At 35.2% G+C, this 24835-nt stretch overlaps 1 protein-coding gene across 1 annotated transcript in view; it reads left to right on the plus strand.

The window, feature by feature from the left end:
* LOC141165727 (dynein axonemal heavy chain 3-like) overlaps window positions 1-24835 on the plus strand; it is a 2796342-nt gene that overhangs the window by 542966 nt on the left and 2228541 nt on the right. The window contains exons 5-6 of the mRNA XM_073651577.1: window positions 2112-2623; window positions 2903-3035. Coding sequence (XP_073507678.1) covers window positions 2112-2623; window positions 2903-3035 — 645 coding nt within the window. The remainder of the gene's footprint in view (window positions 1-2111; window positions 2624-2902; window positions 3036-24835) is intronic.

The following is a 24835-nucleotide window of genomic DNA, read 5'->3' on the forward strand; positions in this document are numbered from 1 at the left end:
GATTTTATTTATTTTTTTATACATCCTAAAATCTTGTTTGTGTCGTATAGATTCATAAACATTCCAAATCTTTAGCTCTAAAGGACAACATATTGAGGAATGAGCTGGGTGAGATGGAGTCAGAGACCTGCAAGGAGGAATTTAATAAGTGATGATATCATCCTGTAGTTCCTGTCTAAACATAAAAGTATCTACTGAGAGATCACATGACATAGCTGTCCATATTGAACGGAGGAAAATGTATAGATTCAATGAGGCTGGGATAAAACTAAACTATGGGCAGCATGGTGGCTCAGTGGTTAGCACCTTGCATCGCTGAAGTCCTGGGTTCAAATCCCATTAATAATAACATCTGCAAGAAGTCTGTATCTTCTCACGTGTTCGTGTGGGACATACTGTTAGGGAATGTAGATTGTGAACCCCAATGGGGACAGTGATGATGTCTGTACAGCGATGTGGAATTAATAAGTGAGAAAATAATAATAAATAACTGCACAGCTAGGATATTGCTGGTGGGTAAGCTCTACATGTACTTCTTTATCATACATAGACATGTTGTCAACACCCTACTCTGTCAAGCTCATCCTATCCGAAGTCCTATATAATTAACCTAATTAGGTGTCAAAATATTCACATGTGATATAATAAATATAGTATGGCTTCAGCTTCTGATGCTTCTAATGATTGATATACCATCTAACAAATCTGAGATACATTTCAAACTTGCAAACTTACTTTCAACATATTTTGAGTCTTAAGATGTTCATGTTTTCCCTACTTTACGACTCTGTAGAGATGTCATCCAATCTGATGAGTTTAGACATCATGCGTGGTTGCTTCCCCTTCGCTGTATGTTGAGTTAATCATGCAGGGGAGTGTATTTTTTTACCAGCCTTTTCAGTTTTACATCTTCTAAGGTTCTGAGTAGTGAAAGCACAGAGCTTGTATCCAAGCTCTCATCTAAACTGACATTCCCGAGAAAGGGAATGGGCCATGCAGATTTTATCTGCCATCAGCTTCTTTTTTCTTTCTTCATAGACAGCGTGCTTGCATAGCTTCAATAAATGTGCACTGCAAAACGGAAAGATTGTCTGCGTACAGCTTTAAGAAGAGGCTACAGACCACAGCCACACAATGTTTCACGTCAATGCTAAGGATTTAAAGCTGGAAGCCCATTTTTATTGCATATATCAAATGTTGACAGTAAATCAATAGATTTAATGTGCAGGCAGTTGTTGAGTGCAAAGTAAAAAAAAAAAAAGCTTTTAAATATGAATTTAATAATTAAGAGTTGATCCAACCACATCGCTTTCTGGTTATTAGTCTCATAAGTGAGGATTAGGAATCGCATTTAATTGGAAAGTTTAATCTTTGCACTTAGATTTCATGAATAAAGCCTGATTTATTGCCTTGCTATGTTTAACACATATGAAGCTAAGTAATTGTCATGGCAGGAGAGTGGTAAAAGTAGAGGCTGTACTGGAAATTGTCTCTTGTTTTCTATATGTATCTTCTGATTTTTACATATCTACAGATGTGGCAGACCTTGTATCACTGTATATATGTATATATATATATATATATATATATATATATATATATATATATATATATATACTTCTTTTTTTTATGCTTTTTGTATGTATAACTTAAATATCCGACCCGTCCGGTACATTTTTCTTTTTACTCTTCTAATGGCAATTGGCAGTTTCCACTCTATTGTGTTTACTTGTTCTTTATATTGACAGTCGGTAGCATAAGCCTTTTAGACAACAAAGGCGAGCAGCTCTACAGCCAATCTGCGATAAAAGGGGGAAAAATGAAATCACTATGGAAACTGGAGGAAGGATCTAACAGCTTTCTTTTAGAATAAATGTCTGATGTTTGTGACTGCAGGGAAATAAAATTCCTAGATTTGTACGATGTTATCGTTAATGTTTTGTTATGGCAAATTTTTCGAATCATCTGACCTTGACTTTATTAAGTGAGCCTTTTACTGAAATAGTTACTGTTTTGTACTAAGGTGAAAAAAAAAGAAAGAAAAGAATGTGATGAGGGGAGGAGTGTAGTGAAAGCCTGCTTCTTAAATGATTATTTTTTAAATCACACAGAGCTCCTGGGTCTTGGAATGAAGACCACTGTGAGTTTTTCAGCAATGCAGCAACCCGGGGAACTGAACGCCAGTCAGAAAACAGTGTATCATCCAATTGCATGCCTGCCTTTGATGTTGGACTGAGAAACTCAGAACCTCTCCCTCCAATCCAGAAGCAAATAAATACTAAGGAGAAGAGACATCCCTCGATTCAGTGCACAGACACTCCGAGACACAAAAACCGAGGCTGCTGTCATTATAAGAGCACAAATGAACCTGTTTGGATTGCAGACTGCAGCAAATACCTGTCTCCCCATAGGAGTTTGCCACTTCTTTCAAGATCACCAGACAATGCAGAGAGCTTTGGCTTAGACGGGCCACTGTCTTTAGCTCCAGACAAAGCCAGTCATTCTTTCAGCACACCTGCAACTGAGCAGCACAGGGGACTAGAGGGGACTAAATGCACCACTCAGCCTGAAACCCATTCAGTCTGTACCAATTCTCACAAGAAGAGGAAGAACAAGCACCACGGTAAGTGAAACCAATGCATCATATATTACAGGAAAACTTACTTATCTGGAATCCTTCTTCCAGCTTATTTATGAATTTCTTATACTATCATAGTAATAAAAATAAAATAGTATATGTATATGTTTGCATTTTTAAGAATGTTGTAGCTTTTTTAAAAAAGTAAATGATGGTGACGCGTGTTGTGGAGGCTTTAAAAATTTATTTTTAAAAATTATATTTTTGAATTTTTCACTATTTTTCACTTTTAACCAATGGTTTCATTTTAAACTTTAATCAAAGGTTGTGCTGCAGAGGACTGGAGAGAGCACGATGCAGCTACCAAGGAAGCTCTGTGTGTACTGTTCCCTCCACCAACCTACTCCACACATGGCCTCTCCAGACCAGCTTCACCATCTGAAGGGCATCTGCACCGGTAAGTTTTCCAACCTAGTCCAATCACCTTCCATGAAATGAGATCATTTATTTCACTTACATTTTAACACATCATCCTAGATGTTGTCCATTATAACAATATCCATTTGCATTAATCGTATTCTGTTTTATGCATTTATTGTTCCTTTTTCTTGTAATGTCAATCACCATTAATCCCTGTTGTGTAAAGTTAATACCCGCAATGCCTTTTCAGCAACAAGTCTAAAGTATAGATGGTTCATTAATCTGAGCAAACTCATATTCATCACACTGTTTTCCAAATCACTGTTTATTAAGTATGCATTGTGCCTCATAATTGCTAGGTCTGAATAATAAATCTCCCCTATTATATCCGGATAGAAAAGGGAGGCATTTCTATACATTTATTTTCACAAGGAAGCTACATAGGAAGGACTAACATTATGGAGCCCCTGATTAAATAATAATAAAGCACACAACAAATAATGTCCAAAAAGACCTCATGTTCTGTAATAGTCTCTTTTAGTCTTCATTAGTATATTTTATTGTAAAAAGCCGGTTATGCCCTCACCGTAGAAGGTGGAGTATGGCACGGAAAGAGTTATTAATCTCATTTTAATTGAAGGAATATGTCAAACGAAAATACAGTTACAATGTGATTGTTTTATGTAATCTGTCACTCCGTATAATACTTCTAGATGATTTTTGTTCAAATTCATTGACTTCCGTAAGACCTGCTTTCTGCTTGTCAAATAGCATTAAGAGCGTAGGCAAGTGTAAAGCTTAACTATCGCAGTGTTATCTGGGGTCATAAAACAGCAACACAAGTGGCATGCCTGTTGTCTTACAATAGATGTACAAGAGCGAGCATCCCCACGGGATCCACAAAATATAGTATTTTATGATATTATTCATAATTATCAGTCATATTTTGCCACAATCTTTTATTATGTATATCCATCATCATTTTTTTTCTACAGCTTTCATGTAAAGTGTTCTTTACATTATTGAAATTAGTATTCATTTCATTACATGTATATATATATAAGTCCATAGCAAGGGACGCATGCTACACAGACTGTGTTTTCCTTAGTGACCATTTCTGTATGTTTTATGTTTCTGTGGCAATTCAGTCTAAATGTGTTAAACCATGGACTTGTTAATATGTCTCTGTATAATATACGTCATTAAAATCAAATCTACTCGTCTAATAGCAAACAACCAAGAATGTGTATATACATATATATATATATATTGTCCAACTGATTGTTTGGAAGATTTTACGTCTTCTTTACTAAGGAGACAGGTCACATGACTAGGGCTAGTACTTCTGAGATTTGCCCTGGGCAGTTTTAGTGCAACTGCCTTTATTGTAAGCATAGTTTCATTGTAAGAATTGTGAGGATTGTAAGGATAGTCACATTGTAAGGAAAGGATAGTCACATTGTAAGGATTCTAAGGATAGTCACATTGTAAGGATAGTCACATTGTAAGGATTGTAAGGATAGTCACATTATAAGGATTGTAAGGATAATCACATTCTAAGAATTATAAGGATAGTCACATTGTAAGGATAGTAACGATAGTCACATTGTAAGGATAGTAAGGATAGTCACATTGTAAGTATAGTAAGGATAGTCACACTGTAAGGATAGTAAAGATAGTCACATTGTAAGGATAGTAAGGATAGTCACATTGTAAGGATTGTAAGGGTAGTCACATTATAAGGATTGTGAGGATAGTCACATTGTAAGGATTGTAAGGATAATCACATTATAAGAATTATGAGGACAGTCACATTGTAAGGATAGTCACATTGTAAGGATTGTAAGGATAGTCACATTATAAGGATTGTAAGGATAATCACATTCTAAGAATTATAAGGATAGTCACATTGTAAGGATAGTAAGGATAGTCACATTGTAAGTATAGTAAGGATAGTCACACTGTAAGGATAGTAAGGATAGTCACATTGTAAGAATTGTAAGGATAGTCACATTGTAAGGATTGTAAGGATAGTCACATTATAAGGATTGTGAGGAGAGTCACATTGTAAGGATTGTAAGGATAGTCACATTGTAAGGATTGTAAGGATAATCACATTATAAGAATTATGAGGACAGTCACATTGTAAGGATAGTCACATTGTAAGGATTGTAAGGATAGTCACATTATAAGGATTGTAAGGATAATCACATTCTAAGAATTATAAGGATAGTCACATTGTAAGGATAGTAAGGATTGTCACATTGTAAGGATAGCAAGGATAGTCACATTGTAAGTATAGTAAGGATAGTCACACTGTAAGGATAGTAAGGATAGTCACATTGTAAGAATTGTAATGATAGTCACATTGTAAGGATTGTAAGGGTAGTCACATTATAAGGATTGTGAGGAGAGTCACACTGTAAGGATTGTAAGGATAGTCACATTGTAAGGATTGTAAGGATAGTCGCATTATAAGGATTATAAAGATAGTCACATTGTAAGGATAGTAAGGATAGTCACATTGTAAGGATACTCACATTATAAGGATAGTAAGGATAGTCATATTGTAAAGATAGTAAGGATAGTCACATTGTAAAGATTGTAAGGATAATCATATAAGGATTATAAGGATATTCACATAGTAAGGATAGTCACATTGTAAGGATTGTAAGCATAATTGCAATATAAGGATTATAAGGATAGTCACATTGTAAGGATAGTCACATTGTAAGGATTGTAAGGATAGTCACATTGTAAGGATTGTAAGGATAGTCACATTATCAAGATTATAAGGATAGTCACATTGTAAGGATTGTAAGGATAATCACATTATAAGGATTATAAGGATAGTCACATTGTAAGGATAGTAAGGATAGTCACATTGTAAGGATAGTAAGGATAGTCACATTGTAAGGATTGTAAGGATAATCACATTATAAGGATTATAAGGATAGTCACATTGTAAGGATAGTAAGGATAGTCACATTGTAAGGATAGTAAGGATAGCCACATTGTAATGGTTGTAAGGATAATCACATTATAAGGATTATAAGGATAGTCACATTGTAAGGATAGTAAGGATAGTCACATTGTAAGGATTGTAAGGATAGTCACATTACCATAGATTCTTTAAATATCAAGTTCATTCCCTAGACTATTTTTAGAGTAAAATATTTAGGAAAAAATATAATTACAAATATTTCATTTGCATATAGAAAAGGATAAGAAAAGAAATATTCCTATAATATTAGAACCACGCCAATCATAGCACTTAATGAGCATACTAGCTCCCAGCTCGTTAATGTCTTCTATCTCTTACTTTGATCAGTGCAGTATTCTGCTGACCAGCTATTGTGAGAAACATACAGTAGCCAAGTCCAAGGATCACTTAAGAGTTAAAAAGAAAAGCTGGGCATTTTCTTGCTGAGATCTGTCAAAGAGTGAAGCGGTTGGCTTCATGTCTGCCTGTGGAACAATAGTTACCTGTATGCTTTATGGGCTACTTGGCAGACACCAGCAATCTGTATAAGGTCTGTCTCTGTTAGACAGGATTCGCGGAGAATCCCTAATGACAGTCAACCTTTCATTAAAAGAAAAAAAGGGAAAAAAAACTGCCGTATACCTACTTGATGAAGGACAGAACTTTGAAGCATTTACTTGATGTCGCTTCCATTCAGGCTTGACTTGGCCTGAGGTTTGGGTTCCCAGTCTAGAAGTCAGCAGGCTATCACTTCCCTCTACCTCCACCCCCTTGTATTGCTTTGCAAAGGCAGATTAGTGTCACAGCTGTAACAGGCACACAGTAATACACATTACAGGTACAATCTCCATGGTGGCAAGACAGCATGGACGCAGGACAATAGCGAAGACCACTGATATTTCTATTTTAATTTAATTTGTAGTTAAGGAAGCAGATTTCCATGTAATGTCAAGGCTAGTGTCACATTTTCCTGGAACAATGTTCTTTGTTCTATAAATGAGTATAACTTTCTCGCACAGTGTCATTTCCAGGCTGTTACCAGCTTTAGAGCAAACACAATGAGACAGAAAAATACACATTATTCCTGGGAATCAGTCTGGCTACTAAGCCTTAGGACTTTTTCATGTGGGATACTATTATTTCAGCATTATTTAAACAGCATGCCTTATAATCTGCAGTATATGACATGGGGACACAATGCTCACAGCATATATGCTATATTAAACAACAATGTTCTGTGATTTCACTTGTAATTATTTTTACACTCTGTAAACTGCACTCAGGTCACATAGGTTTAAAATTTAATGAGGCTTACTGCAGGTTTCATGTGGAACCATCTACGGCTTCTGCAGACTCATTTTTTTTTTACCAGTGCAGAACTCATTTTGTGTTTGTAAGCTATATATAAAAAATATTAGCTGCGGAAAAATAACAAGATGAATGGGTAGATAGAAGAACAGATAGATAGATAGATAGATAGATAGATAGATAGATAGATAGATAGATAAGTAAATAGATTAGACATGCATGAAGTAGATTGATCTGAGGTAGATATTATATAGATTATATATATATTGTGCTATAAACAGAAACAAAACTAGATTAAGCATTATACATGAGATAGATAGTTAAATAGATAGATGCTGGACAGATATGAAATAGAAAGATATGAGATAGATAGATAGATAGATAGATAGATAGATAGATAGATAGATAGATAGATAGATAGATAGTAGATAGATAAATAGATAGATAGATAGATAGATAAAGATATGAGATAGATAGATAGATAGATAGATAGATAGATAGATAGATAGATAGATAGATAGATAGATAGATAGAATTATGGATAGATGCTAGATAGATATGAAATAGAAAGATATGAGATAGATAGATAGAGATATGAGATAGATAGATAGATAGATATGAGATAGATAGATGGATAGATAGATGCTAGATAGATATGAAATATAAAGATATGAGATAGATAGATAGAGATATGAGATAGATAAATAAATAGATGGATAGATAGATAGAATTATGGATAGATGCTAGATAGATATGAAATAGAAAGATATGAGATAGAGATATAGATAGATAGAGATATGAGATAGATATGAGATAGATAGATAGATAGATGGATGGATAGATGGATAGATATGGGATAGATAAATTAAATATGCAGAAGGATGTTAAATAGATAGATGTGAGATAGATAAAAGAGAGAAAGATTAGATAGATATGACATTGATAGATGGTAGATAGATGATGGATAAATAAGTAGATATTAGAAAGGTATGACATATAGATAGACGATAGAGAGATTAGATAGATATGAGATAGACAGACATATAGATATGACACAGATAGATAGATGTGCATCAAATGCATAGATAGATATAGAGAAAAATAGATAGATGATAGAGATTAGATAGGTATGAGATAGATAGATAGATAATTATATATTATAGAGATTAGATAGATAGATAGATATGAGACAGATAGACAGATAATAGATATACAGATAGATTGATAGATTGATATAGATAGATAGATTGATCGATTGATAGATATGACACAGATAGCTACCTAGAGATAGAGATAGATAGATAGAGATAGATAGATGATAGATAGTTAGCTAGATAGATAGATAGATAGATAGATAGGTAGATAGATAGATAGATAGATAGATAGGTAGATAAGACACAGATAGCTACATAGAGATAGAGATATAGATAGAGATAGATGGATAAATATAGATAGATATAGATAGACACATGATAGATAGAGATATAGATAGATTGATAAATAGATACAGATAAATAGCTAGCTAGCTAGATATATATAGATAGAGATATAGATAGAGATATAGATAGATAGATAGATAGATAGAAATAGATAGCTGGATAGATATAGATAGATAGATAGATAGATAGATAAATATAGATATCTATAGATAGATAGACACATGATAGATAGATAGATATAAATAGATAGAGAGATGATAGATAGATAGATAGATAGATAGATAGATAGATATGACACAGATAGCTACATAGAGATAGAGAAATAGATAGAGATAGATGGATAAATATAGATAGATAGATAGATAGATAGATAAAAAGATAGACACATGATAGATATGACAGATAGATAGAAAGATAGATAGATATAGATAGATATAGATAGACAGATGAAAGCTAGATATGACACAGATAGACATGCATCAAATGCATAGATAAAGAGAAAGATAGATATTAGCTGAAAACAGATATTATATTACACACTACTAAACAATTATTAGCTGAAAAGAACTTAAAGGTTTGGAAATTTTCTTTTGAAAGCAAACATTTTTAGAATAGTGTTATATATTCTAATGTAAACCAATTTGGTTTAACATTATATCTTACATTTTACAATGTTTCTAAGACTGCATTATTAGTTGACATAAGTGGAAACAAAGTAGTATTATTGATTTTAAGAAAGAATTATTAGTTATACCCCGGGGTGCTGGCAGCAGAGTCACTTAATGACTTGAAATGAATATAAGTGAGTAAGTAATATAAGTATTAAGGTGATACAGGGGATTTTCTCACTATAATGCCTTGTATAATTGACATAGCACAATCTAATCTTTTTCATTTTAGCTTCCACACCATTGGGGATGGAAAGGGATTTAAGTCCAATTATTGGTTTTATATCGCCATGAATAGCATACTTCCACCTTAGACAGTTCTGAAATATTTTTCCTTATTCCAGGCAATGTGACGCATTTATGTAAATGCCTTTACACCTAATTAGGTCTTCAATGCCTTATATATGTTTCATGCATTTAGCTGCTAAAGATGCGCGACAAATGCATTTTGCATTTAAAAAAAGGGAAGAAAAAAGTGGAAATGAAGTGTTATTAGAATTCAGTTTGTTGTCAAAGTAATTTCCTTTTATAATAGAGAGTAAAATATATTCCATCTTTCATCTGGATCACCCCAGTATAAATGAGATGCAATGAGACTGCTATTTAAAGAGAAGATCCCTAGTGTTATAGTTAAAGCTCCAGACAAAGAAATGTTCTGTATAATGTATTATCGCGCTAAGATATCTTCGAAAGTTCTTAAGCTTTGTCAGATAGGTCAAAATGTTGCAGAAAAGGGTTGCACCTAACTGAGGGGTATGCAAACTATATGCAATGCCATAAATCTTCATAATTAGGTTGAGTGTGTCACAATTGCTAGATCTGACATATATTTGTGCAAAAGATCAGCAAGCCCTGTTGCTTATCAAGGTCAATTGGTTTGAAATACATTATAGCCCCTTGCAGGCTACATTGAGGATGATTAAATATAATAGCCCAATACTAAGGCAATTATTCATTCCCACCACAGTAACAGCGGGTTTCTGGATGGCAAAAAAAAAGAAAAGAGAGATTTCCAACAGCAAAGGGGGAAATGTCAGCTGCTGGGAAGAATAACATGATGGATACAATTTAGTTAACATAATGGTAACAGTTGCAATAAGCCTCCATCCATGTGATTGTTCTATGTTCTATTACTGTAATGTGTGTGGCTGGCTGACAAGTCATTAGAATAAAATATCTGGATGAGATATGTGCCCCTGGACATTCTCAAATTCTGATTGCTGGGATACATTTTGCCCCTCCAGGAACACACAATTTAGATGTAATTAGAAATGGTCCTTCCTATTCGTATGGCTCTATTTCTTATATGAAATCTACATTTTGTGGTCTTGTTCCCTGCTCTTCTGCGCGAAAACAAAAATCTGGAAGCCGAATTAATCTCCGCCGATTCCCCAATGACATTATTTCATCCAATATTTATTAATTTCCATTGAGTACAGCAGCAGCAGCAATTGCATGCTAAGTGTTAAAGTCATACATGACAGAGAGGCAAATGAGGGTGAAAGACCACGGCTCTGTGTAAGCAGAACTCCTCTAATTTATTTTTTATGCAAAGATTAATGTGCACCCAGCATGAATGTTTTGGTCTCCTCCATCATTATGAGAGGGAACTTTGGATCTGCATTACCTAGCAGTGTTACATCAATCAATCAGCAGGGTATGGCTGCAGAAATTCAGCAGGAACCCCACCTGAGATTCACATCATCCATTTTACTAATGGGCTTCTCCTTTTTATATTGGTGCACAATGCTATTTCCTAAGCTGGAAAAATACATCTTTTTTTTGCTACCCATACTGCAAATAATTCATAAAACTGCACATTCACAGACAAAACAGATGTATACATTCATTTACAAGTACAGAACTAAAAAATTTAGCACGGTGCAAGATTTATCCTATCCTATATAAATATTATATTATAGTGCGACGTTAAGGTTTAGCTGTTCTGATGGATTTTTCTGTAGAAACTACTTGGATTTAATGTTGTTTAATAATGTGACTCTTGACATAAAAAAACACATTATTTTATTGAATTTTCACTTTTTAAATGTTATAAGTAATACAGCTAAGGCTATGTTCACACGTTGCGTTATTGCTGCGTTTCTTTCTGCAGGCAAAATCTTCTCTCTTAAAAAAGCAGGTTTTGCTTCATTTTTTGCTGCATTTTCAGGTACATTTGTCTCTTGTACTTGCTGATACAGTTTAGTGCCTGTTGTTCCTGAGTTTTCTGCACCAAAAATGCAGCAAAACCTGATACCTGTGTTTTTTGCTGGGTTTTTTGCGCTTACTCATTGCTTTCTATGGGTGAAAAAATGCTGCAAAAATGCTAAAAGAATTGGCATGCTGCAGATTTCAAAAACGCATCAGTTTAAATGTAGCATAGCCCCCAACTACATTGTGCCAATTATAACTCCTGCCTTTTTTATGTGCCAGATCATTATCTTAGCACCCTCAAACAGCTTGACCCTTTGCAACTCCTTCTTCTGCACTACCTATAACTACTCCTAGGGATACTATATAAAGAATATACCACAGAAACGCCCGCATAATCATATCAATCAATCATGGAATACTAATATGCAGACATAAGGATATAGTAATATGAGTACAGGGGGCATCGCAAGGGAACATGAAAAAATGAAAGAAAAAAGAAAGGCGACAACAAAGCCCCAAATAAGCATAGAAAAAATATATAATTTTATTAAATACACAAGTCAAAAAGGTAATACATGAAAGAGCATATGAGAAGTAAAAGGCAAAATATCAAAAAATGAATAGCCAATAGTTACCCAAATTGCAAATACCAATGGTGCATCGAATGGGGGAAAGAAAGGGAAGGGGGGCCTAGTGGTGTCATATGCTCTACTTGCCCCTCTCCTGCATACTTTCAGGTATTTGGGAATTGTCCCTTATCGGTGCTATTACCAATATATGTCTTTGTGGTGTTATTAACATACACCTCTAATTGTTGTCTATATTGAGTTATTGTGTGCGGGGGGGGTCTTTTGGTGTCCTTGGTTTTTTATCACATATGTGGCACCCTGTGCCTTTAAGCTCTTTCATGTATTACCTTTTTGACTTGTGTATTTAATAAAATTATATATTTTTTCTATGCTTATTTGGGGCTTTGTTGTCGCCTTTCTTTTTTCTTTCATTTTTCCTAGGGATACTATGTATAGTAGCATAAGGACCTGTGCACACTTTGCAGATTTGTCGTTTTCTTTTCTGCTCCGATTTGTCACAAAACCTGAATGGTTTCCTAATACCGGCAAAGTGAATGAGAATCCTGAAGTCTCATGCACACTTTGCTTATTTTTTATTTGCATATTTGCAGCAGATGTAAATCTGCAGAATGTCAGTTCTTTTAGCGTTTTTGCTGAAGATTTAACCCATACTAATGAGTGGGGAAAGATCTGTACCAAAAACGCATGTAAAAACGCATTAAAAAACTGCAAAAACGCACCTATTTTACGCTGTCTTTTTCTTGCCAAGAGAAGCAGAGAGGTGCATAGCCTTGGTTTCCGGTTGTTTAATAGCTACCTGCCTGCCATCTTGTACTTCACGGTAATGGCCTGATCTTGACAACGCGTCACTGTATTATGCATCATTGGTGCAAAAGACAAAATTTAGAATTTTTCTTTTTCTCAAGAAAAAATTTAACACATATTGCTAACACATTATCCAAAAAACATATTTTATGAAAAGATTATACTATGCAAGTTTAAAGAGAAAATTCTTAGAAATCCCTTACCCACATCTTTCCATTAGAAACAACAGTTAGTAATGAAAATATACAAAACAGCTTAATCCTGACTTATTGGGTGCGTTTAAGGTAAGCCTCCCTGTAAAACAATCTGAATTTTCATAACGACTTAGGCAATAGCTTCTAAATAATTAAGATTAACTCTAGTCAACAAAATGAAGCAGCAATAGCAGATTAGCAGAAATGAGTGATACACTGTAAGTATGTTTTTCTGTTAGTATTGGCTGCTACATGATTTACTTGACCCCCTGGTGGCAGGAGTTGAAAAATATTTGAGTTCTTATGCACAATATAATGCTCGAGAAGTAGGCAACAAATCTGCCCATCTACTAACGTGTCCAACAATGCTATACAGCTTAAACACGTGTTGTATACAGTACCCCTGTACAGATTAGCCATTTCAGGGTGTCCCCCAGAATATAATGGGCACATTTATGTGATAATATCAAAAGTATGCTCTCTATCTACCTATTGTGGCTAATATGAGATATATTTCAAAGTTGTTCACTTTATGTTTTTTTAGCAGATTTACACTTATGTTTACTGAATGAAATTAGCTCAGGTTTTCTGTTTATATGTTGATGTTAAGAAATTCATGTGCAAATCGTATAGAACAGTGTTCCCCAACTCCGATCCTCAAGAGCCACCAACAGGTCATGTTTTGAGGATTTCCTTAGTAGTGCTCAGGTGATGGAATTATTACCTGTGGAGGTGATGGAATTATCACCTGTGTAATACTAAGGAAATCCTGAAAACATGGCCTGTTGGCGGCCCTTGAGGACTGAAGTTGGGGAACCCTGGTATAGAATACTTTTAGCAAAAGATATGACAAAAATTAGTTAAATCAAGGTAGTGGAACTATTAAAAATAATATACTTTTAATTAGTACAGCTTAAATTCTAAATATTTAGTTTATGACTTGTCTTTGTCATGAAGAAATGATTGGAATATTTTAATAGTATTTATATGAAAGTTCAAACAGTTCTCCTAAATTACATAAAATATTTATTTATCTACCTATAAAAAGATGGTAAAGCAGTTGTAGCTCAACAGACACAAATATGAAAACTATTGGAGACAAAAGATATTTTAGTATCAATCAATAAATTAACTGCAATATCAAGCTCAAGTTGTTAACATTCCTAGTCTTTTCGGTAAGAGTTTTTAGCTTGAGGTTATTATCACATTTAGGGATGAGCGGACCAGTGGAAGTTCACGTTCTGGTACCCAACCCAAACTTTAGTCCAAAGTTCGATTTGTATACCAGAGCTGTACCCGAACTTGAACCAGAACCCAAACCACATTGAAAATAATGGAGACCCAAACTTTGGATCTGGGAAAAAAAATTCTCTCTCTCTCTGCAATGGACTTTCCCCAGAACTCCAAACATTACAATGGACATCCATGAGAAGTCCATGTTCAGCGTTTAGCATCGGACACTAAGTGTCCGGTACGAACCCCGAACTTTTAAGTTTAGGTTTGCTCATCTCTAATCACAAAATTTCATGATGTGGATTTTAAAGCAAACCTGCTTCAAAATTCATGCAAAAAACTTCAGTGTGAACCTAGCCTAATAGTGTTTCATTGTCACTTTCCATGAAAGTGCATCCTCAGTCATAAAAGAAACTTTTTCATGTCCTCTCAATTTTTCTTCTATTATACTCTATAAAATCCATTCACACATTGTGGTATCAGTGAGTACTTGCTATTTTTTCTCACATTAAATCATCATGGCCAAAATGAAAGTGCGGAGTAAAATATGGGGAGGGATTTGAACAGTAAACATAGCGAGGAGGAATAGGGAGACAGAAAAATACATAAAGTGTATGTATACTAATACAAGAATAAAGGCGACATGGCTGAATGACAACTATGAATGGGCTGATAATTTACAGGGTTGTAGTCTCGACTGTACAAATAAGTGAATGGGAGGGGTTTGTATATATGCAAAATCTACCCTAAACCCATCTTGCGTGGCAATATACGTACAGTATGTGAGACACATGAAAATGTACAGTCCCTATGGGTGGAAATAAAGGGATGTAGAAGAAAAATAAAATACTTTTAGGGGTCTGTTATAAGTCTCCCAAGCATAATGTAAGAAGCAAAAAGTCTACTTATAAAGCAAATACATAAGGCAGCAAATTAAGATGAAGAAATAAGTATGGGGGACCTCAGCTACTATGATATAAATCGGAGTAGCAGAGAGATACAGGTTCAGAAACAGTTTTTTGACAACAGCTAGAGACAGATGCCTCTTATAACAAGTTCTGGACCCAAGAAGAGGTGCGTTGGAAGCATCACTTCTAGATCTAATTTTAACCAATAGGGCATTTTAAATATCAAATGTACATGTTGAGGGTCACATAGGTAAAAGTTATCACAAATTAATATGTTTTCACTTATTTACTAATAAGATGTTCAGTAGAGGGTTAAAACTAGAGATGAGCTGATCAAATCAAATTCAAATTTGCCTGTCCGCACGGATTTTCTCAGGAAATTTGAATCGCAGAAAAAAATTGAATATCGCTTACTATGCTGTGCGGCCTTTCCAGGCTGCAGAGCATAATAAGTGTGGGATGTTAAGGCTATGTGCCCACGATGCAGAAATGCTGCATATTTTTTCCGCTTCTCCCTGACAGGAAAAACGCATGCAGATTTTACATGAGTTTTTCCCGCCAGGTAGCAGCGTTTGTCAAGAGTTTTTGCATGCATTTCTGCATGCGGGTTATTAAGCGCTTTTCCCAGCGATTTTAGCATCACTTGGAAAAGTGCTTCACAACTTGGTCACACTATATAAATGCCTGCAACCAGCATGGATTTATATAGTGTGACCAAGTAATAGTTAAAAAAAAAGAATAAAAATGGTAAAAAATAAAAAATAAAGATTATACTTACCTTCCGATGGCCCCCGGTATTTTCTCCGCTCCGTCTGGTCTGTTGTATGGGTCGCGGTGGTGTGAAAGGACCTGCGATGACGTCATTGAGTCATGTGACAGGTCAGCGGTTGCATGATCTGTCACATGACTAAATGACATCATGGCAGGTCCTCACACCACAGCGACCCATACAACAGACCGGACGCATCGCTGAGGAGGCCGGGGGCCATCAGAAGGTAAGTATAATCTTTATTTTTTATTTTAAATTCTTTTTTTTAACAGGTTCTATGGTACCTGGGTCTGGATGAGAGTCTCCTCTTCTCCAGACCTGGGTACTATACGCACATGGAATCGCTTAATATCCGTGTGTACAAATGTGCTGACACGGATATTAAGCGTTTCAATGCAAGTCAATGGTGACAATTATGCTGCGTGTCTGCAAAATTAATGGACAAGCTGCGTATTTCTCCACAATGATAATCCGCAGCGGAAATTTGGGGCACGTATTACCAAGTGTTTTTAAGTGTTTTCGCTGTGGAAATTCCAAAACAAAAACGCTTGAAAAACGCATAGTGGGCACGCAGCCTAAAAAAGAGAAAGGAAACATTTATTCTCACCTTACCGCTCAATTCTACAGCCCCTCCGCTCCTCAACGTCATCCGTCATAGCATTGTATTACCGCTACGATTCTGCGCAATTGTGCTTAAGATAAAAATCTCAAGACATCAGTACACGTGCTGCAACTTTGCGTGCGCATACACAGAAACATCCTGGGCCTCTTACGCTACAATATCAGCATTCGTGGCAGTGGTAAGAAGATGTGACAAGGACCGGACCAGAGACGATGAGGAGCAAAGTGATCAGAGAGGTGAGCGGTAAGGTGAGTATAAGTATTTTTTTATTTAACCTTTTTATGTTGGCTAATGGCTGCCATTTTGCTGAATCCGTGGCGGAAACAAATTACAAAGAATGCACATGTTGATGAATGTAAATTTTTTAATTATTTAAGTACAATTCAATTCCACTTCAGGAAGGCTAATTTACATCGGTTAAGAGATGATCTTATTGCTATAAACTTGGACACTGTGCTTAAAAATTAAAAGTACACAAAGGAAATAAGACACTTTTATGCGCATTCTGAATAGGTAATGTGCTCAATATACACCCTATGGGAATAAACAATTTATAAATAGGAGAAAGCCACTATGGCTTAATAGAGCTATAAGTGGGGCAATAAATGACAAGAAGAAAGTGTTTAGAGAATAACAGCAAGAGATGTTGACAAGGCATTAAATTATTATAGACAGAAAAATAAAAATAAAGCAAAGCAGAAAAAAATGAAAAAGAGAGGCTCAATACCAAAGAAAGTAAAAAAATCCAATAATATACTTCCACTACAAAAAGAATAAAAATGGTAGTTTTGACCTCTCAAAAATAATCTGCATGAAATGGTGAAAAAGGATCAATTAAATGTACTCTCTATGGTACTTACACAAGAAATCCAATGACACATCAAATGATACCATAAATTCTCCGTTAAATGTTACCTGCTTAACCTAGCAGGAAGTATGGCCTCGCCTCAAAGATACTAAAATATAGAAACATCTATCTGTGTATATCACAAACTACCACTAGTCAGATATACCAAGTGACTACTTGAATAAATAAAAGCAATGCTTTATTAACAATTAAATTAAAAATATATAGTAAATCCAGGTGCCTCATTTTGAAAGGACACAAGAACAAAAATATTGGCAAACTATAAGAACTTCGCTCCTATACAAATATCAATGCTGTGCAATCTCTGATTCATAACATGCTTGTCCTAATTTCAAATAGCAGTGGAGAGATGCCAGCCATATAAATTAATAGTACCTACATCTTAGTTTGTCGAGCTGTTCATGGACATCCTGTCACTGTGCCATCCTATGTCCTCTGCCGTGATGCATTTTGTAAGCCTCTTCTTCAGGGGGCGTGTAGTAATGGGGACGCTATCATAGTTAAATACACATTGGTGGCCAATGGGATGAATATATCCTGATCACGTGGTCTAATATGGGAGGGGAATACTCCTTTATATTCACGCCATAAACGGTGCATATAACCCTTGTCCTGCCTTGCAAGGAACATGTGACAGTCCGATAATATAGCTGTTTCTATCTGTCTGGGAGATATAATTATGGCACTGCGCTCTTGTGGTCCACCGGCTAGAAGCGGGAAGTCACATGTTCCTTGCAAGGCGGGACCAGGACTGGAACATGGCAACAGTGATGCCAAATTGCCAATATTCTAAAAGGGGTCAAAAATTCAGCCAGGAAACTATATACTTGTAAGTTTAACCTCTATGGGCAAATTCTTTGACGGTCTGTTTAAGAGATGCTTTCCTACTATTCCTCAGTATTTCAATAAGGGCCTCTATACCTTGCAGACTTATCTAGTTTTTGTTGCAGGTTTTTTCTGTGCAAATTTGTCAGAAAACCTGAAGGGTTTCTTCAGCGTTTTTGCTGCAGATGTCACCCATACTTATGAGTAGGGAAAGCAAAAATGCATGTAAAAAAGCATTAAAAAGTGTCAAAAACACATATATTTTGAGCTGTTTTTCCAGCCAAGAAATGCAGAAATGGTGCAGAAACTAAATACTTAATGTGTGCACATACCCTAAAAATAACTTCATAGCCCAGTATCAATATTGGTTTTTGAGAGATCGGTCCTGTCAAACTAACCCGATCATCTTTTATGAGGAGTTAAGTTCCAGACTGGACAAGGACACAGGCATTGATATTGTCTCTTTGGACTTTCCAAAAGCATTTAGTAAAGTGCCATATAAATGATGGAACATAAAATCAGTGCGATGGAACTCGGGGAAATTATTATTATGGTTATAAATAGAACACTGGGTCAAAATTAACAGAGTGATACTCCAAGGGTCAGTATTGGGCCCTCTTCATTTTAATATATTTATTATTGAGCATGGAGAGCGAATGCAGATTAGAATTTCATTACTTTCAGATGATACAATATAATCAACATGGGGAGCAATATTTAGTATTGCAGAGGGATTTATCTAAGCTGGAAACTTGACCTCAGAATTGTCAATTGAAGTTTAATGTAGATAAATGTAAGGTTATTCAATTGGGCCAAGCAATAAAATTTACAAATACAGTTGGGAAGATAAGTATTTGATACACTGTTGAATTTTCAAGTTTTCCCACCTACAAAGAATGGAGAGGCCAGTAATTTTTATCGTGGATACACTTCAACTGTGAGAGACAGAATCTAAAAAAAAAAACAGAAAATCACATTGTATGATTTTTAAATAATTAAATTGCATTTTATTGCATGAAATAAGTACTTGATCACCTAGCAACCAGCAAGAATTCTGTCTCTCACAGACCAGTTAGTTTATCTTTAAGAAGCCCTCCTACTCTGCACTCATTACCTATATTAATTGCACCTACTTTAACTCGTTAACTGTATAAAAGACACCTGTCCACACACTCAATCAATCACACTCCATACTCTCCCCCATGGCCAAGACCAAAGAGCTGTCTAAGGACAACAGGAACAAAATTGTAGACATGCACAAGGCTGGGATGGGCTACAGGACAATAGGCAAGCAGCTTGGTGAGAAAGCAACAACTGTTGGCACAATTATTAGAAAATGGAAGAAACATAAGATGACTGTCAATCTTCCTCGGTCTGGGTCTCCATGCAAAATCAGTCCTCGTGGGGTAAGGATCATTCTGAGAGAGGTCAGGAATCAGCCCAGAACTACATACGAGGACCTGGTCAATGTCGTAAAGAGAGCTTGGATCACAGTCTCAAACATTACCGTTAGTAACACACTACGTCGTCTTGGATTAAAATCCTGCAGGGCACGTAAGGTCCCCCTGCTCATGCAAGCACATGTCCAGGTCCATTTGAAGTTCACCAATGAATATCTGGATGATCCAGAGGAGGCATGGGAGAAGGTTATGTGGTCAGATGAGATCAAAATAGAACTTTTTGACATCAACTCCACTCGCCGTGTTTGGAGGAAGAAGAAGAATGACTCCAACCCCAAGAAGATCGTCCCAACTGTGAAGCATGGTGGGGGAAACATCATATTTTGGGGGTGCTTTTCTGCAAAGGGGACAGGACAACTGCATCTTATTGAAGGGAGGATGGATGGGGTCATGTATTTCAAGATTTTGACTAACAACCTCCTTCTCTCAGTAAGAGCATTGAAGATGGGTCTTGGCTGAGTCTTCCAGCATGACAATGACCCGAAACACACAGCCAGGGCAACTAAGGAATGGCTCCGTAAGAAGCATTTCAAGGTCCTGGAGTGGCCTAGCCAGTCTCCAGACCTGAATCCAATAGAAAATCTTTGGGGGGAGATGAAACTCAATGTTGCCTAGCAAGAGTCACGAAACCTGAAAGATCTGGAGAATCTGTATGGAGGAGTGGGTCAAAATCCCTGCTGCAGTGTGTGCAAACTTGGTCAAGAACTACAGGAAATGTCTGACCTCTGTAATTGCAAACAAAGGTTTCTGTACCAAATATTAAGTCCTGTTTTCTATTGTATCAAATAGTTATTCCATGCAATAAAATGCAAATTAATTATGTAAAAATCATAAAATGTGATTTTCTGGATTTTTTTTAAGATTCTGTCTCTCATAGTTGAAGTATACATACAATTAAAATTACAGACCTCTCCATTCTTAGGTGGGAAAACTTGCAAAATCAGCAGTGTATCAAATACTTATTTGAACTGTATGTACTAAGTGGTAAAAAATGGGGTAATTCTGTCACTGAAAAAGACTTTGATAAATGAGTGGACAGGAAATCATGGTATTCTTTAAGAGAGGCTTATATGTTCATGACTAAAACATAGTTTTGCCTCAACACAAGTCACTAGTGCAGCTACACTTAGAATACCTTGTAGAAGTTTGGCTCCATTGTATATAAAAGACATAGCTGAACTAAAGTGGCAACAGAGAAGAGCAACCAAGGTTATTGAGTAAATGGATAGACTACAGTATCAAAACAGGTTATAAAAAGGTAGGGTTATTCAGTCAGGAAAAACAAATGCTTATGTCAAGTCTATAAAAGTACAGAACAGAGATCTTTCTAATGATCTTTTTACAACTTGATTTGTGACAATGACAAAAGGGCATCCTTTACATTTAGAGGAAAGAAGGTTTAATGATCACAATAGATAGTGATTCTTTAATGTAAGATTGAGGAACTCTCTACCACATGATATTGTAATGAATGATTCACAAAAACATTGAAGGAGAGTTTGGATGTTTTTTTTTAAATATAATATCACAGATAATGGGTACTAGATTCTGTGATGGGACATTGATCAAGGAAACTAACCTCATAGCCATATGTGGAATTGAGAAGGATTTTTTCCCTATTATGGGGCAATTAGCAATTTTGATGTTTTTGGTTGTCATTAACATTTAAAAAGAGAAAACACAGTAGTTTGACAATAAATGACTTCACCCAACCAATAACCATGAGTGGAGAAAAATTTTTTTTGTTATCATTCATATTTCTCTGAAACAATGCCAAGAAAGAAAAAATTCTGCCGGGGTATGTAAACTTTTGAACTTTATCTTATGTTTTTTTTTGCCTCCTTCTGGATCAACATATTAGGTTATTTGTTGAAATCAATCAACTTGACTCTCCTTTCATCTTTAAAATAAGGAAACTATGAAACCAAACACTCTCTGAAATACTGATTTAGGAATAAGAGGGCAATAAAAAAAGGAACAAATGGAGCGTCAATGGAACCAAGTTTTCTGGCACTGTCCTCAGATCAGCAAAAAACCAAGTTACAGATTCCCTTCAAGGTCAACATCAGATGTTTTTTATTGAAAGGTGTTTGAACCTTAATGAATTTTCTGTATTTGTTTTAATTTCCTGAATAACACTACTATTGAGATACTTTGCTATATTACACTCTTCAAGTAACCATGTCACAAAAAATGCGTATGATCTTCTTCAAAGTTAAAAACTATTTATAATTTGTCTTTTTACATTCTAAAAAATAGAATTATCCACTTGGGCCACTTAAAAGTAAAATGATGACACTTTCATAATACTCAGATATACTGTGTATATTGAAAAATATTAATGATTGAATTTTGTACATACAAATACACTTTTGTATTCCGATCTGTCAATGCTACCTTTTTCCTTAAAAAAACCTTTAAAATTATTACACTTTCTGTGCTAAAGTTATTATAGTATTGAGTTGAAACCATAACAGTCAGAGACAGAGACCAACCATAGTGACATATGTTAGCCATTTTAGAAAAGAACAGCCATGTTGTTAATACACCATGGGTAAATGTGGTTTATGCACCAGAAACACATTTAATGTTTTCAGTAATGGACTAAGAGTTGTATGTAAAAATGTTTGAACTGAATATTTTTCTACAATTTAACGTTAGCCATTTTGTCTTACGGAAAGGTCAGGGCTCCTAGCAAAAAAAAAAGTCAATTATATAGCTAAAAAAATAGTATAAATTAATATTGCACCAATGGAACTACCTTAAAACCGAATATACCAAATCTAAGGGATATGTAAAATTTACAAAAAAATAACTAGTTAATGAATTGATCAATCATCAGTAAACATGTTCATATTAATGGATCTGCATAACGAGAAATGTAGTTATCAGTTTTGTAGTAAAATAACAAACATATTTCAGAGGCAACTCATTAGCATATTGTAGAAATGTAACATATAAGGCATAAGGAAAAAATGTATTCAACTTATCAACTTGAACTAGATTAAAATAATAAAAGTGCTGTGACCCCCAACTGTTTCACTGAACATCTCTGCTGGCTTTTGTTACCAGGCCACTGCAGTGGTGTCATAAGTATAGCACTTGTTACCGCTGCAGCCAATCACTAAGTTCAGCGGCTTTGCTGTCTACTTCGGAACAGCTTATATTATTATTTTAACTGAAAACAAGCTGAAGGATTTCTTGTTCCTGGAAATCCATTTAAGCAAAATGTGAAGCTTATCTCATTCACAGAATGCCATGAAGCAAGGAAGAATTAATGGCAACTATTTATGATAAAATATTTTATTTGCATGCCATGTGTTTGAAAATGGTATATGGTCATACATCTAGGCAAAACAGATGTAACAAAGGTTAAATGAACTGTTACTGCACAATACCTCAAGAGCATAATGCACCTATACTATTTGCATTGCCAAGTTGACCATTTACTTGACCTCTTCAAATTGCGTACATATGGTTGTTGTGTACGACAACTCGATTTCTACATCTCTAGTTAAATATATGTGAGCTAATTTTAACATTTATGTCTGTAAAGTGAGATAAAAAATTAAATACATCTTACAGGTAGACTTAAAGGGTAACCGTTGTTTTAGTTTTTTCAATAGTGCACATGAAAATAAGAAACTTTGTAATATATTTTCAGAGAGATCTGCTTCTTTCCCTATCAAAATTGATCAGTCATTCATTATTAAAATTCAAAATTCTGAGGTAAAATGTGAGTTCAGTGAAGACAGACTTTCCCATTACTGAGATAGGAGATGGCAGTTGCTACAGATAAGATTCTATGTAGATGGGAGGAGGGAGGAGCTAGAGACAGAGCTCCTCCTCTCCTTCCTTTCAAGATAGAATCTCATCATTAGCAACTGCCTTCTCCTATCTCAGTAATGTGAAAGTGTCTTCACTGAATACAGATTTTACCTCAGAATTGACAATTTTGATGACGACTGATCAATTCTGGCAGAGAAAGAAGCAAATTTCTCTGATAAGATATATTACAAAGTTGCTTATTTTCACGTGTTCAAATTTCTAAAAGAAAATTTAAAATGACAGCTATACTTTAAGTAGCTGTTTTAGCACTAGACAATTCCAAATTAAAATGGGCAATTTTGTTTTTTTAATTATTATTGACCCAATGCCTCCTAGAAGTTTTTTTTATCATATATTGCAAATGCGCTTAATTTTCTCAAGCATATGAGAATAGGAAAAATATTAATTTAGTTTAAAGTAGGAATTTCACAACTTCTTGACATCATAAATGTGTCTATATGGAAAAGTGAAATTAATCATAAAATGTATCCTGAAGGCAGAAGAATAGTTACATGTTAAGTCATGTATTGTTCAGTGTCATCTACTTAACAAGATTATTAAGGATTCCAGTTTGTTACTAACATAAATAAAACAAATTTTGAAGATTAGAAAGTGTTGTACAATGTGTAGTCTCTTGGGTCAGTTCATCAAAGCTTTTACGCCATAAAACTGGTATAAAAGTATTGAAAAGTTGCAACATTTTTGCACAACTCCCGATTGCATAAAAAAATTGTGACTTGTGAAGTTTTGACGCCAGTTTGAATCAGCTTGGTCAAAACTGACAGAGATGGGGATTGAGCCAGTGTTAGACAGTGGCATGGTCTCATCCACCTATCAAATTCATTAATATTGCCAGTGTTTTGTACACCAGAAATGCTACTCCAGTCATGGAGGCACACACCACTCAGAAGAGACACCAAATTCATTAATGAATGAATTTTTGGCGCATTCTACTACAGTAAGACCGGTGTAGCGTGAATGTGCACTACACTAATCTTGATGAATCTGCCCCTATGTGTTTTGTGTTAGTTTTAACAAGTTTGAAATTGATCTGATAGGTTGCAAGCCAGAAGACAATGGCAAAAATGGTCGAAACATTCGCTAGATTCACTGACTGCAAATATACATCACCATGAGATAACCAGTTCATGTTCCATTATTGGCAATCAAAAAAAATAAAACCC

This window comes from Phyllobates terribilis, unplaced genomic scaffold (assembly GCF_046119375.1).
Source record: "Phyllobates terribilis strain yellow unplaced genomic scaffold, ASM4611937v1 Scaffold_11__3_contigs__length_659146591, whole genome shotgun sequence".
Lineage (NCBI taxonomy): Eukaryota > Metazoa > Chordata > Amphibia > Anura > Dendrobatidae > Phyllobates > Phyllobates terribilis.